The sequence below is a fragment of the Fonsecaea multimorphosa genome (assembly GCF_000836435.1).
Source record: "Fonsecaea multimorphosa CBS 102226 unplaced genomic scaffold supercont1.28, whole genome shotgun sequence".
Classification (NCBI taxonomy): Eukaryota; Fungi; Ascomycota; class Eurotiomycetes; order Chaetothyriales; family Herpotrichiellaceae; genus Fonsecaea; species Fonsecaea multimorphosa.
The window spans coordinates 412401-424255 of NW_015971662.1; the positions used below are offsets into that span (position 1 = coordinate 412401).

Genomic DNA, 11855 nt, shown 5'->3' on the forward strand with positions numbered 1-11855 from the left:
CACTGATAAGAACTCTCTTTCCCGAATAGGCCAGAGCAAGCACAGCGCATTAGATATCTGTCAAGCAGCATCATGATGCCAGGCGAACGGGCCTTCTTCCATGCAGAATGGGTAGGTGAGATTCGTATTCGTTGCGGGGTTCAGCGAACAATCGCTGTCTGCCAATATTTTCTCGATGGGCTGACGCGTTTTCTTCTGTCTTTCGTCGATAGTTATATGTAGACCTCACATTCATCGTACATCCTGGAGCTGTTAGGAGTATCGCCCGGTCCCACGACTTACCCTAACAATGGCACCCTCCGCTGTCGAAATCCCTCTTCCCATTCCCAAGGCTTTCTCAACCCCGACAAGCACATCCCAGCCGACCCAGAATGAAGACCTGAAATCCCCTTCTTCACCACTGCCTGAGGTCAAGACTTTCCACGCATCCACCTGCAAAGTGGATGAACTGGTGTCTGCCCTTCGAGTGGCTGGCGGCGTCGTTCTTCGTGGCCTGTTGAACGAGGAGGAATTGGCAAGTCTCGAGAAGGACACACGACCTTGGTTGGACAAGGATACCGAATGGGGTGATGGTGAGTTTCAGTCGGTCCCAATCCGCCTCTCCTGGTCTGGACAGCTGCCGCCGAACGACCTTGTATGAGGGAGAATATTTCCAAAGACACGGTCGATGCTGGTCCGGATGATGCTGATGCTGAACGTCAAACTCCTCTCAGGAGACTTCTTCCCCAAGGAAACCCGCCGAGCTTTTGGCATGGTGAGCAAGTCAAGAACTTTTGCCGAACGCATCGTTGCCAACCCGCTCTGGCTTGGTGTGACAGATGCGTTGTTGACCAGCACTTTGAAATGGAACTGGGTGAGCTGGATTGGGTGTCCATCTCGAGTTGGTCAGATGTTGACACCAACGCAGATTGGCGACAAGAATGAGCCCTCTGTTTCTCGCCCTCAGTTGAACAATACCATTGTCTTTAGCATTGGTCCCGGGGCTCGTGACCAAGCGCTGTATGTGCATTGTTGTTTCAATCATTGCTGCAAACCCTTTAAATGGAATCAATTTTGCTGACGTGGAACGCGAGGAGTTACCAGACACCGTGACGATGCAAGTAAGATTCCCCGCGTCCCAAAACCACGCTTGACAGCTCCCACGGTCTTGTCATGGGAATATGTCAAGGTCAGCCTCGGCTAACAATTCTCTGTGCTTTGACAGTCCATCATGTCTACCATCCAGCAGCTGCAACTCACGAGATCGGCCGCGATGCAGGCATCGGCTTCTTCGTTGCAGGGAAAAAGACCACCAAGCGCAACGGCGCTACGCGCTTCATACCAGGTTCTCACCTCTGGGACTATACGGCTGGACCACCAAGCGAGTCACAAACGTTCTATGCGGAGCTTGAACCCGGCGACGGGTTCATGGTACTGAGTGGATGTTTCCACGGTGGCAGCGCGAACAAGACGGATCAACCCAACGAAAACGGCGAGGTCGTGCCTGAAGAGCGCCTTGTGTACAGCACGTTCATGACAAGGGGGTATTTGAGGCAAGAAGAGAACCAATATCTTGTGAATCCGGTAGAGAAGGTTCGTGAATTGCCGGAATCTCTCCAAGAGCTCGTTGGATATGGTCTTTCAAAGCCGTTCTTGGGTTGGGTGGATCTCAAGGACCCGATGTTGTGGTTGCATCCTGAGAGGCCGAAGAAGTCAGGAGATTTGTTTTAGTGTCTCTCTGTCGATGGTCAGCTGAAGGGGATGCGAAGGACAATGCGGACATGCAGTTGAGAGGCGTAGAAGCTTGAAAGAGAAGGAGGTTGGTGGCCACTGCGTAGTCAAACTTGGGGTTGCCTCCAGGTGTTTCGTCTAAGAGTTGCAGTGAACCAGAGCCCACAGTTCAGACAGAGTCACATGATTAGAGCCATTCTCCTTGGCTTGAATGACAAGAATCCCTATTGATGACAGCGTCAGCAGGGTAAACAAACCAAAAAGCCTTTTCGAGTGGTGAGGTCGAAACGAAGTGAGGTGGCCAAATGCAGTGTAACGAGTCAGAAGTGGATCACGTGAATTGATATATGACTCGCAGTGACGCGACTTTTCCCAACTGCTGGACAACAATTCTTCAAGGCCTTCAAATTCTCAGTGAGAGCGACCTTTCTGTGTGGAGGAACAGATAACCTGAAAGGCATTGGCGTGGTTGATCTCTTTTGCTCGAGTGCGCCAGTGTCTGTGTGGCTTAGCTGCATTATGTGGTGAATATCCTTCTGACCCCCTCAAGCGAAAAGGGGTAGACTGACCAGCGACCAAAGTAAACACGTCTTGAACGCCCAAGTGTCTATCCGTTCACCTTGCTGTATGCGCGCCTCTGGTCACCCAGATGTTTGATCCACTGACATAAACTCCAGGTCGGAAGTGGTTCGACTGTGCAGAATGTCATGCGGAACAAGAAGACCATCCTCTGTTGCAGAGCTTTGACATGGTATCCCATCAATCTGCCCTATAGATCATGCTTCGGCACCTTTATCGACGTATTCTAACATATGGGTTTAAAATAGACATTCATATGCAAGAAATGCAAGAAAGCCTTTCGGAAAAACACGAAAGAATGGGAAGAGAGGTTGGTCAGGGGACTTTGATGACGGACGAAATGGTTCCTGACAGTGCTGATGATCTTAGTGACGAGTACTGTCCAAACTGTGACAATCACTTTGTCATTGATGCGCTGACACCGAAGGCGGCCTTGAAGGTCGAGAGCGAGGATACAAGGGTGGACGCGAGGTAAGTCACCACGGTTTACACATGGCGAACGAGTAGAGTTAACTTCGGTTATAGAATGATCAAAGATGAGCGGGTAAAACAGTCAAACCAGCAGTCGATATTTGACCTCCAAGGAGGAACGGAGCGGCTGGGTTGACATCCAACAAAAAGCGAGAGCAGCGGAACGGCTACTTGCTTCAGAGAAGCAGGGCTGGATGCGGAAGGGCAGTACTGAGTCTGAATAGCCCCATGAGTGGAACACACTTAACAGCGTGCCACAGGCATCAAATACCAAGCAAAAGCAACCTGCATTTGAACAAGCTACTACTTGGCCACATTCACTGACTTGATCCATTGCCACAACGCCAGTCGCTCATGCAAAGAACGAGTGAAGGCCAATGCCCTGTCTCTTTATTCGTCTCCTCCACCCTCACCCTCAGCTAGCGGCCGGGTTGGGAGAGATGAGGTTGCCGAGCCGGCCGCTCTCGTCCCGGGCTTCTTTTTCGCCTGCTCTTCCTGCTTCTCTGCCTCGATAGTCTTGACATACTGTTCAATCTGTTCAGATGGGAGCATCTCAATTGTCTTTCCTGGAGCCATGATGGCAATTTCAATGTTCTTGGCACCTGTTTGGACAACTTCAAGGAGGGATTTGACGGTCAATGAAATGGTCGCCTCTCGGTCCATGTCATCCTTGTGGTTGCGTTCGAGGAATTCCCGTACGGTTTTGCTGGATCGGCCAATCGCGTTCGCTTTCCTGCTCCTTGTCAGATGGCCCATCTCTAAGTCTGGTGGGACGACTTACCAAGCAGAATAGATGCCCGAGGGCTCTGTTTGGTACAACTTGGGTTCCTTGTCACCCTTGTCGAACCCGATGATCAGTGTACTGATGCCGAACGGTCTGACACCACCACTCTGAGTGAATCTTTGCTGGACGCCAGCCACATATTTCGTAATGTATTCGATCGTAACGGGGTCTTCCACTGTGAGCCTATGAGACTGCGCCTCGACTCTGGCTTTGTCGATTAATATCCGGGCGTCGGCATTAAGCCCGGCAAAAGCAAGGCAGACGTGGGTGTCGATAAGACCAATCTTGGAGGGGGTGATTCGTGTGTCTTGCAGCTTCATGGCCGATCTCTTTTCGCAGCCTAGGACCACAATGTCTTTCCCCTTGACTCCGACTGCACAGGTTCCTCGCTTGACTGCTTCCAGTGCATACTCGACCTGAAACACATGTCCGTCGGGGCTATAGGTGTTAGCAACATTCGTGGATGGAAAGAGCTGTGGTACCTGAAGACTGCGATTTGTTAGAACTAGCATTGAATGCCTCAAGAGCGACTTACCAGAAAGAGCACGATCGTAGCCTGAAGCCATTTTGTCTGGGGATAGGTATTATTGTTGGCGCAAAATTTCTAGAGACGTCTCCCGGTGTTGCTCGTATCTTGAGATGGTTTACTGACGACGTATTGCAACAGAGGTTGGAAGTGCTCGTGAAATTCAACTGACGGTACGCGGCGCGACCGTTGCCTTGAAAGCGAAGAGCATCGGTGGTCCACCCTATTTCTACGGTGAGGCTTTTGCGGCTACTACTGCGGAGCACGAAGCTCTCCGATTGGCCAACGATCGAGCTTCGATCACCTCCGGCTTGACGTTCATCAACTCTTCGACTGCGAAACAGTGACCAACCCCTTAGTACTTGCCTAGACATGGCTTCCCTCGTGCCGGCCATGAAGAGGCAACTCCCTCGGGCAGTTGCCCAGACTGCCCGGATGTCTTCAAGGCAGTTTGCAACGACCACACGACTGCTACGACAAGGTCCTGGAACCGGCGAGAACTTCGAACAAGCCAATGACCCTTCTGGCCGAAAGCTGACCCCCAATGTATCCGAGACAAACGAGATGCCGGTTTCTGCGAGGGGCAATCGAGATGCGCCCCTCCAAGAGATGGTGCCAGAGGCAGAGAAAGCCAGAGTGTTGCAGGCTCCGAACAGGGAAAAGCCATGGTCAAGGAGTCAAATGCCCAGAGAGTTGGCAATGACAGGTCCAAGATTTGAACAGACAATCATGGAAGCTCAGGTAATAGAGTTACATACATCCTGGGTGTCAGCGCATACTGAGATCAGCCTCTCTAGCCCCGGCCCTTCGCTGCAATCGAGCTCATTCACAAACAACCCGTCCGCTGGGTCAAGGACAGCAGCGTGGCCTGTGACGGTGGTGGTGGGCCATTGGGCCATCCACGGATCTTTATCAATTTGAATAAACCTGAGGTTTGCTGGTGCACGTACTGTGGTCTACCATATGTAAGACCGCCGACACGAGAATCTGCCAGCGATATGTGGAAGCTGACATCTCTGGTGGACAGGCCAAGGAAGAACACAAGAAACATCTCGAATCGTTACCATCGACGTCATATCCTCTTGCACCAACGGGCGATCCAGCACAAGTCCAAATGCCGGCTACACCTAGTCAAAAGGGCGAGATCCAGGGTCATTATCCGCTGTTGAAGGGCGAGCATCAGGCAGAGAGTGTAGGTACAGAGTCATTCGAGCAGAGATGATTGCTGGCGCAACACGACTACAAGGAGATGAACCATGATTGTACATATCGTTGGCTTGAGGGGACTGGGACGTGTGAGGACTTGTCCGGGGAAGCTCGTTTGCACTGGGGTCATTTGCAGCGTGTAAACATTACCTACATGGGGCATAGAGTTGCAACCCCAAAATGACCACCGTTCAGCCTGATTTTGTTTCGCGAATAGCATTCCATTTCCTCACCCCTTGCACTTGATGTTGCCGGGCTCCTCAAACACGGAGACAGCGTTGCCAAGCACGACGAAGCTGCTCGGGGCTTGGCTCTGTAAACTCCAGCTGTTTTTGCCGAACAAGGGCGCGTGCAGCTGCTTTGGAGCCTCGTCCGGTGTCTAATGTGTTGGTATTGAGGGCGCAAATGCAGTCACGTGATGGCAGGGCGGCCTAATGATCCACCGCCTCGGTACCATCGAGTTCCAGATCCGAGTTGCCAGCAACAACCCCTTAGAAACTCATGGCGTTCGTCCGATCGGTGGACATTTCTAGAGGCTCTGGACGACTCTTTTGAAAGCTTGACCGTGCCGTATTGGTCAACGACACTTGGCTCGTTAGGCTCTCGGCCCAGTGTCAACCGCCCAAATGTCAAGCTAACCCCTCCTCGTATGTTAGCGTGCAAGGGGTTACGAGAGAAGTTTTCCGTCATGACGATGTATATATCACCGAAGCCCCTTGGGAAGATGCACGTCCTTTCGATGTCCTCCCGCCTCAAACTTTAGATTGTTACCTTTCGGGTCGTCCGTTGGAGTAACGATGGGTGTCTCAGAGGACCAACAGCCTTCAACGAGGACAATGGCCGAGGAGGCTTCGGGCGAGGAGAAATCTGCTCCCACCAAGACGAGTGACTCCGTATCAGGTTCATCAAGCCGGTCTGTCGACATGGTTGAGAAGCCACCTGTCGACCTCACCACGGACACTCTGGCGAAGGACATGGGGAAGGAGGAACAGGTGGAAATTGAAGACGAGGCTGAAGACACGAGCAACTATCCCAAAGGGCTGAAGCTCGTGACCCTGATTATCGCCCTCTGTCTGGCCGTCTTCCTCGTCGCGCTTGATCAGACCATCATTGCCACGGCGATCCCCAAGATTACAGATCGTTTCAACAGCGTGACCGACATTGGCTGGTACGGGAGCGCCTACTTCCTGACCAGCACGTCACTCCAGCCCAGCTTCGGCCGCATCTACAAGGTCTTCCAGATCAAATGGGTCTTTCTCTCCGCAATCAGCATCTTTGAAGTGGGTTCCTTGATCTGCGCTGTCGCCCCATCCAGTACTGCCCTCATTGTTGGGAGGGCTGTTGCGGGCATCGGCGTGGGTGGAATCTTCTCGGGCTCCTTGGTCATTATTGCTCATTCTCGTAAGCCAAGCCAAAAGCCTCTGATGTTGATCTTATCAAGCAACTGACGACGGTAACACAGTGCCATTGATCCGGAGACCCATGATTTTTGGACTCTTTGGTGCCATGTGGGGACTGGCCAGTGTCGCAGGGCCTTTACTTGGAGGCGTCTTCACGGACAAGGTCTCCTGGAGATGGTGCTTCTATATCAAGTGAGCGAGGTTTCCCTAAATTTCTGTCATCTTATATGTGTGCTGACGATTCAATTCAGCCTCCCGATCGGCGGCTTCTCCATACTCGTCGTCCTCCTCGTGCTCCATATCCCTCAAGACCCTAAACTCTCCGAGAAGCCAATCCTCAAGCGGATTCTCGAGCTCGACCTCATTGGAGCGGGAATTCTCATCCCAGGCATCATCTGTCTGTTGCTGGCTGTCCAGTGGGGAGGCTCAACATACCCGTGGAACAGTTCTCGCATCATTGGGCTTTTTGTCGGTGCAGGCTGCCTTCTGGTCCTCTTTGGCGTTTCGCAGTGGTGGCTGGGCGAAGCGGCCACCATCCCGCCACGTCTTCTGAGGAAGCGCACTCTGATGGCGGCCTGCGGGTTCGTTTTCTTCTTCGGGGCTGGTAAGTTCATTGATGTTCATGACACCGGGAGCGCTCCATATTGTTCTTCCCTCGGGTCTCCTTGGATCTATCTTTTCTACCCGTATACCAGACATCGAACCTTATACTGATATCCTATTTCAAAAGGCATCTTTGTGCTCATGTACTACCTCCCTTTGTATCTACAAAGCGTAAAGGGGTCGTCGCCCACGAAATCCGGCATCCAGATCTTACCACTGATGCTCTCCACCGTTTTGACGTCGATTGTCGCGGGCATCCTGGTGACCATCATTGGCTATTACACGCCGCTGCTCATCGGCGCGAGTGCACTCATGGCGGTCGGATACGGGCTGATCAGCACGTGGACCATCGACTCGCCACTGCGCGAATGGTTCGGCTACCAGATCCCCGCGGGTCTGGGCGCGGGCTTCGGGTTCAATCTCCCCCTTGTGGCGGTGCAGACGACGTTGCCCATGAAGGACATCCCGCAGGGGACTGTGCTGCTGATGTTCTGCCAGTCGCTGGGCGGGGCGCTGTTCATCGCCGTCGCGCAGTCGGTCTTCTCCAACGGCCTGGTCAGCGGCGTCGCAAAGTACGCCCCGGACATGGACCCGCAGCTCCTGATCAACACGGGCGCGACCTCGATCCGCAGCGTGCTGGCCAAGATGGGCAAAGAAGACGAACTCCGCAGCGTCATCGAAGCCTACGTCTATGCCCTGAAGGACTGCTATCGCGTGGCTGTCGCCGTGGCGGGCGTTTCCTTCATCGCCGCGTGCTTCCTCGAGTGGAAGAGCGTGAAGAAGGCTCAACAGGCTGGCGTCGAGGCCGTCCCCGCTATGGCATAGACGCTTTAGAAAAAAGGTGGGCGCCTGCCGTTCTTACGATCAATCTCCACTTCTGTCCAAGCGGGCGCAGCCGGTCCTGTAAATGGCATTGCTAGAATACCTAAGAGCTTGAAAAGTGTCATGTTGTCTTTTTTTCTCGAGCATTTGCCTGTTTCCATATCAGGATACCCCGGGTGAAAATCCGTGTTGCTGTCTTATGATCTAACCCGGAATGCGCCCTGCACCTACGTCCCGACAACGGGACGAGTATCTAGTATCTACTACCGAGTACCCAGTACAGAGTACGATGTGTACGAGGTATTCTGTGAATGGTTCAAAAAAAAGGTATATCCAGAGGTCATCCAGTGGCTGGCGATATCTACACTCCAAAGATCCCTTCATAAAACAAAGACAACAACATGGAACGGTTCGACTCGAAACTAGTCGATCCATCTAGGGATTTCCTGGTTACATTTACCTGGTTACACATAACCTAGCCTGCCCTACCTTCCTCCAGCTTCCAACAAAAGGAAGGAAGGCGTGCCAAGGGAAAAAGGTGAAAAACAACTTGAAAGGTAATTAAAGATCACACAAAAAGAGATTCCAGGATGTCGTCGTGTTACATGTGCTGCTTGCAGGAACAGACAGGGCACCCCGAGTTCTTCTCCCTCTTCCTCTCCGTCCGCCCGTCAGTCAGTCACTCGTTCATCGCTGCCATGCTGCACCTGCCCCAAGGCGGCGCGGGTTTCCTCGCCAAAGTGCCATACAAGGAGATGGGTGCTGGATGATGTTGAATTTTGAATGAACCGGTATTCGGATGTGGGAGGCCTGTGCATAGATACTGTAGATATACATTGTATATGGTATGGTATGTGGTATGGTATGTTGCATGCTGCAGCAGTGTGAAATAATAAAAAGTGAAAAATCTTTTTACATTGGGCCCATGCGTTAAAAAGTTCCCTCCTCTTGTTATGCCATCCTCAAATTCACATTACAAACAACACCTGCGTCCTCCTCCCGGGCTCGCTCAGTGGTGCTTGGCCTTGAGGGCATGTTTGTGTTTCAAGAGATCACGCTTGATGCCGGCCTCGTAGGTCAGCTTGCCCTCGCCGCCGCCGTCCTGGTAGGCTGAGTAGTCTGTGCACTCGTTCTGGAAGGCGTCGCTGCCCCAGTAGCCCTCGGCGTCGATGGAGTTGGGCTGCTCAATGTACTGCAGGCCCATACCGCCGTCGGCGTGCCAGATGATGTGGCAATGCATGATCCACGCGCCGGGGTTGTTGGTCTGGAAGCCGATGACGGTCCAGCCGCTCTCAGCCACGCCGCCTTGGCCCACGAAACCGTACAGCAGGGCCGTGTCGCGACGGGCCGGGTTCACAAAGTTGAGCGACGACGCCTGGTCGGCCGTGAAGACGCCCTTGCCCTGGCCCAGCACCGAGAAGTCGTGCCCGTGCAGATGGATCGGGTGCGACGTCTGGAAGTTGTTCTGGATCACAAAGTACACCCAGTCACCCGCGGGTCCGTCCAAAACCACCGCGTTCGAGTACTTGGAGCTGTTGAAACCCAGTGTCGGGAGCTCCGCCATGGTCTTGAGCGTCGGGTTCTCAAAGTCCACACTAATCGTCTGATTACCAAGCACGGACGCGCTGTTGCCGTTGAGGTCGAGCATGCCGCCAAAGTACCATCTGATGATGGCACCATAGCCGTCAAAGACCTGAGAGCCACCGTTGCCACCAGGCAGAAGCTGAGCAGTGCTGGTGAAGTCATCAATGCTACCACCGTCTCTGGGGACCACGGGCACAAGACTGGCCAAGGGCTCGTCTCGGCAGTCAGAGGCAGGAGTGATGCTGAGAGTCTCTGACGTGGGGGTACCGCACGATCCCCTGTAGGTGAAAACAGGGTTGGCGATGCCGAGACCAGTGTTGACGTTCTGCTCACCGCAGCCAGTCTGAGTGATTGCGCGCATGAAGTATGCACCGGGGGTCTGACCCGCGTGTTAGCAACGAAGAGCGGAAAAACAAGTTCAATTGAGTGCCACCGTAGTGTGCCACTTACCTGGTCCATCTCGACAATGACATTGTATCTCTGGCCAGGGCTGACGTAGAGACTGGTGGTGGTGTAGGGCACAATGGGAGTGTAGTCGGAGCTGATGACGGTCATCTCGTGGTAGTCAAAGTGCACAATGAAGAAAGACTGAGCAGAGCTGGATTACCACGAATTAGCCACATTATCTACTAATTGGGAAAGTACGACATATCACGTACCTGTTGATGATACGGAAGAGATGCTTCTTGCCAGGCTCGACCGTCCATTGGGTTGCCGTTCCGGTGCTTCCATCTGGAGACACGTTCTGGCCGTTGACCATGTAGTTGACGGCAGCAGGGAGCGGGCCTCGGAGTCGGGCAATGTTCCACGCCATCTGGAAGATGGTCTGGCTGAAGATCTCATCAATCATGACATGGCCCATGTCGTAGTCATACTCGGCCGTCGCAGGTCCGTGAATGATAACGGGACCTCGGATACCACCGCCATATTGCGACAGGGCGTGAGAGTGGTACCAACCGGTTCCATAGGACGAAGCCAGCCAGGTATAGGTACGCGAGCCACCGGGAGGGATAGCGCACTCAGTAACTCCAGGAACACCATCTTGGTCATTGGTGCCAAATTGTCGGATACCGTGCCAATGGATCGTGGTAGCGTTGTCTGTCAGTGAGTTGATAACAGTAACCTCGACAAGATCACCCCAGTTGACTTCAATGGCGGGACCAGGAGTCCCACCATTGATCGCAAACGACGGTCTGATAGTGCCATCGAAGTTGATGTTGGTAGACGTGATTTCGAAGGTGAAATACTTGGTTTGTCCGGTCGAGTAATCCGTTGTCAGAATGTCATCATTGACAGATAGGTTGTTGCACCACTGGCTACGGTCGGCTGCCGTGTTCTCTGGGCAGACGGTCTGTTCAGGCAGGGCAGATAGCGTCTGAGACGGTGCGCAGGTAGAAGTTGTGGTGGTGGTGGCCGTGGCACTGGTGGTCCTTGTGAAGCTTGTAGTGGTCGGTAAGGAACTGCTGCTTGACGTGCTGACAGGGTCAGCGCTCGAGGTAGTGAACGATGGTCTGCTGAAAGTTGAAGTGCTAGTAGGATCCGCACTGCTAGAAGTGGAAGTGCTGGTGGGATCGGCGCTGCTCGAAGTGGAAGTGCTGGTGGGATCTGCACTGCTCGAAGTGGTAGATCCAGAAGACGAGGATGTCGTCGGGGGATCGCTGCTTGAAGAGCTGGTGCTAGGTGCGCTGGATGAAGTAGTGGTACCGGCAGGATCGCTAGAGCTGCTGGTTGTGGAGGCAGACGAGGTGCTGCTCGATGTTCCTGCGGGAGGGTCCACAGAAGAACTGGTGGTGGACGATGATGTTCCTGCGGGAGGATCTGCGGCAGAGCTGGTAGTGGAGGATGTCGTTCCGGGGGCAACTGGTGCAAAGCTCGAGGTCGTGCCTGTAGAGGTGGACGTTGTTGCAGCGTCAACTGGCAGGCCACTCGTAGTCGACGTCACAGAGCTGGAAGTGGTCACGGAGTCAGCAGGAGGATCGCTCGTAGTTGTGCCTGTAGAGGTGGACGTCGTGGCCGGAGGAGCTGGGAGATCGCTAGTGGTCGTGGTTGCAGAACTCGAGGTCGTTGGAGGATCAACTATAGGATCGCTCGTGGTTGTGGTTGCAGAACTAGAGGTTGTTGGAGGATCAACTATAGGATCGCTAGTGGTTGTAGTCGAGCTGGACGTCGT

The 11855-nt window shown here is 53.4% G+C and overlaps 6 protein-coding genes across 6 annotated transcripts; 4 read left to right on the forward strand and 2 right to left on the reverse strand.

The window, feature by feature from the left end:
- Positions 1-289: 289 nt before the first annotated feature.
- Z520_10232 (uncharacterized protein) lies at positions 290-1710 on the forward strand (the record flags this gene model as incomplete). The annotated part of the gene is made up of 5 exons (XM_016780725.1): positions 290-572; positions 714-853; positions 908-999; positions 1084-1100; positions 1205-1710. 5 exons carry the CDS (start codon positions 290-292, stop codon positions 1708-1710), a joined length of 1038 nt encoding a protein of 345 aa, XP_016628328.1.
- A 919-nt stretch (positions 1711-2629) lies between these two features.
- On the forward strand, positions 2630-2896 carry Z520_10233 (uncharacterized protein; the record flags this gene model as incomplete). Its single annotated transcript, XM_016780726.1, has 2 exons — positions 2630-2760; positions 2815-2896. 2 exons carry the CDS (start codon positions 2630-2632, stop codon positions 2894-2896), a joined length of 213 nt encoding a protein of 70 aa, XP_016628329.1.
- A 254-nt stretch (positions 2897-3150) lies between these two features.
- Positions 3151-4110, reverse strand: Z520_10234 (proteasome subunit alpha type-4; the record flags this gene model as incomplete). The annotated part of the gene is made up of 4 exons (XM_016780727.1): positions 3151-3493; positions 3542-3982; positions 4027-4033; positions 4080-4110. 4 exons carry the CDS (start codon positions 4108-4110, stop codon positions 3151-3153), a joined length of 822 nt encoding a protein of 273 aa, XP_016628330.1.
- Positions 4111-4442: 332 nt separating this feature from the next.
- Positions 4443-5292, forward strand: Z520_10235 (uncharacterized protein; the record flags this gene model as incomplete). The annotated part of the gene is made up of 3 exons (XM_016780728.1): positions 4443-4811; positions 4868-5035; positions 5098-5292. 3 exons carry the CDS (start codon positions 4443-4445, stop codon positions 5290-5292), a joined length of 732 nt encoding a protein of 243 aa, XP_016628331.1.
- Positions 5293-6112: 820 nt separating this feature from the next.
- On the forward strand, positions 6113-8104 carry Z520_10236 (uncharacterized protein; the record flags this gene model as incomplete). Its single annotated transcript, XM_016780729.1, has 4 exons — positions 6113-6677; positions 6739-6868; positions 6928-7280; positions 7407-8104. 4 exons carry the CDS (start codon positions 6113-6115, stop codon positions 8102-8104), a joined length of 1746 nt encoding a protein of 581 aa, XP_016628332.1.
- A 1006-nt stretch (positions 8105-9110) lies between these two features.
- On the reverse strand, positions 9111-11793 carry Z520_10237 (uncharacterized protein; the record flags this gene model as incomplete). Its single annotated transcript, XM_016780730.1, has 3 exons — positions 9111-10064; positions 10136-10283; positions 10345-11793. Coding segments are annotated over 3 exons (2551 nt in total), but the record flags the coding sequence as incomplete, so codon positions are not given.
- Positions 11794-11855: the final 62 nt, after the last annotated feature.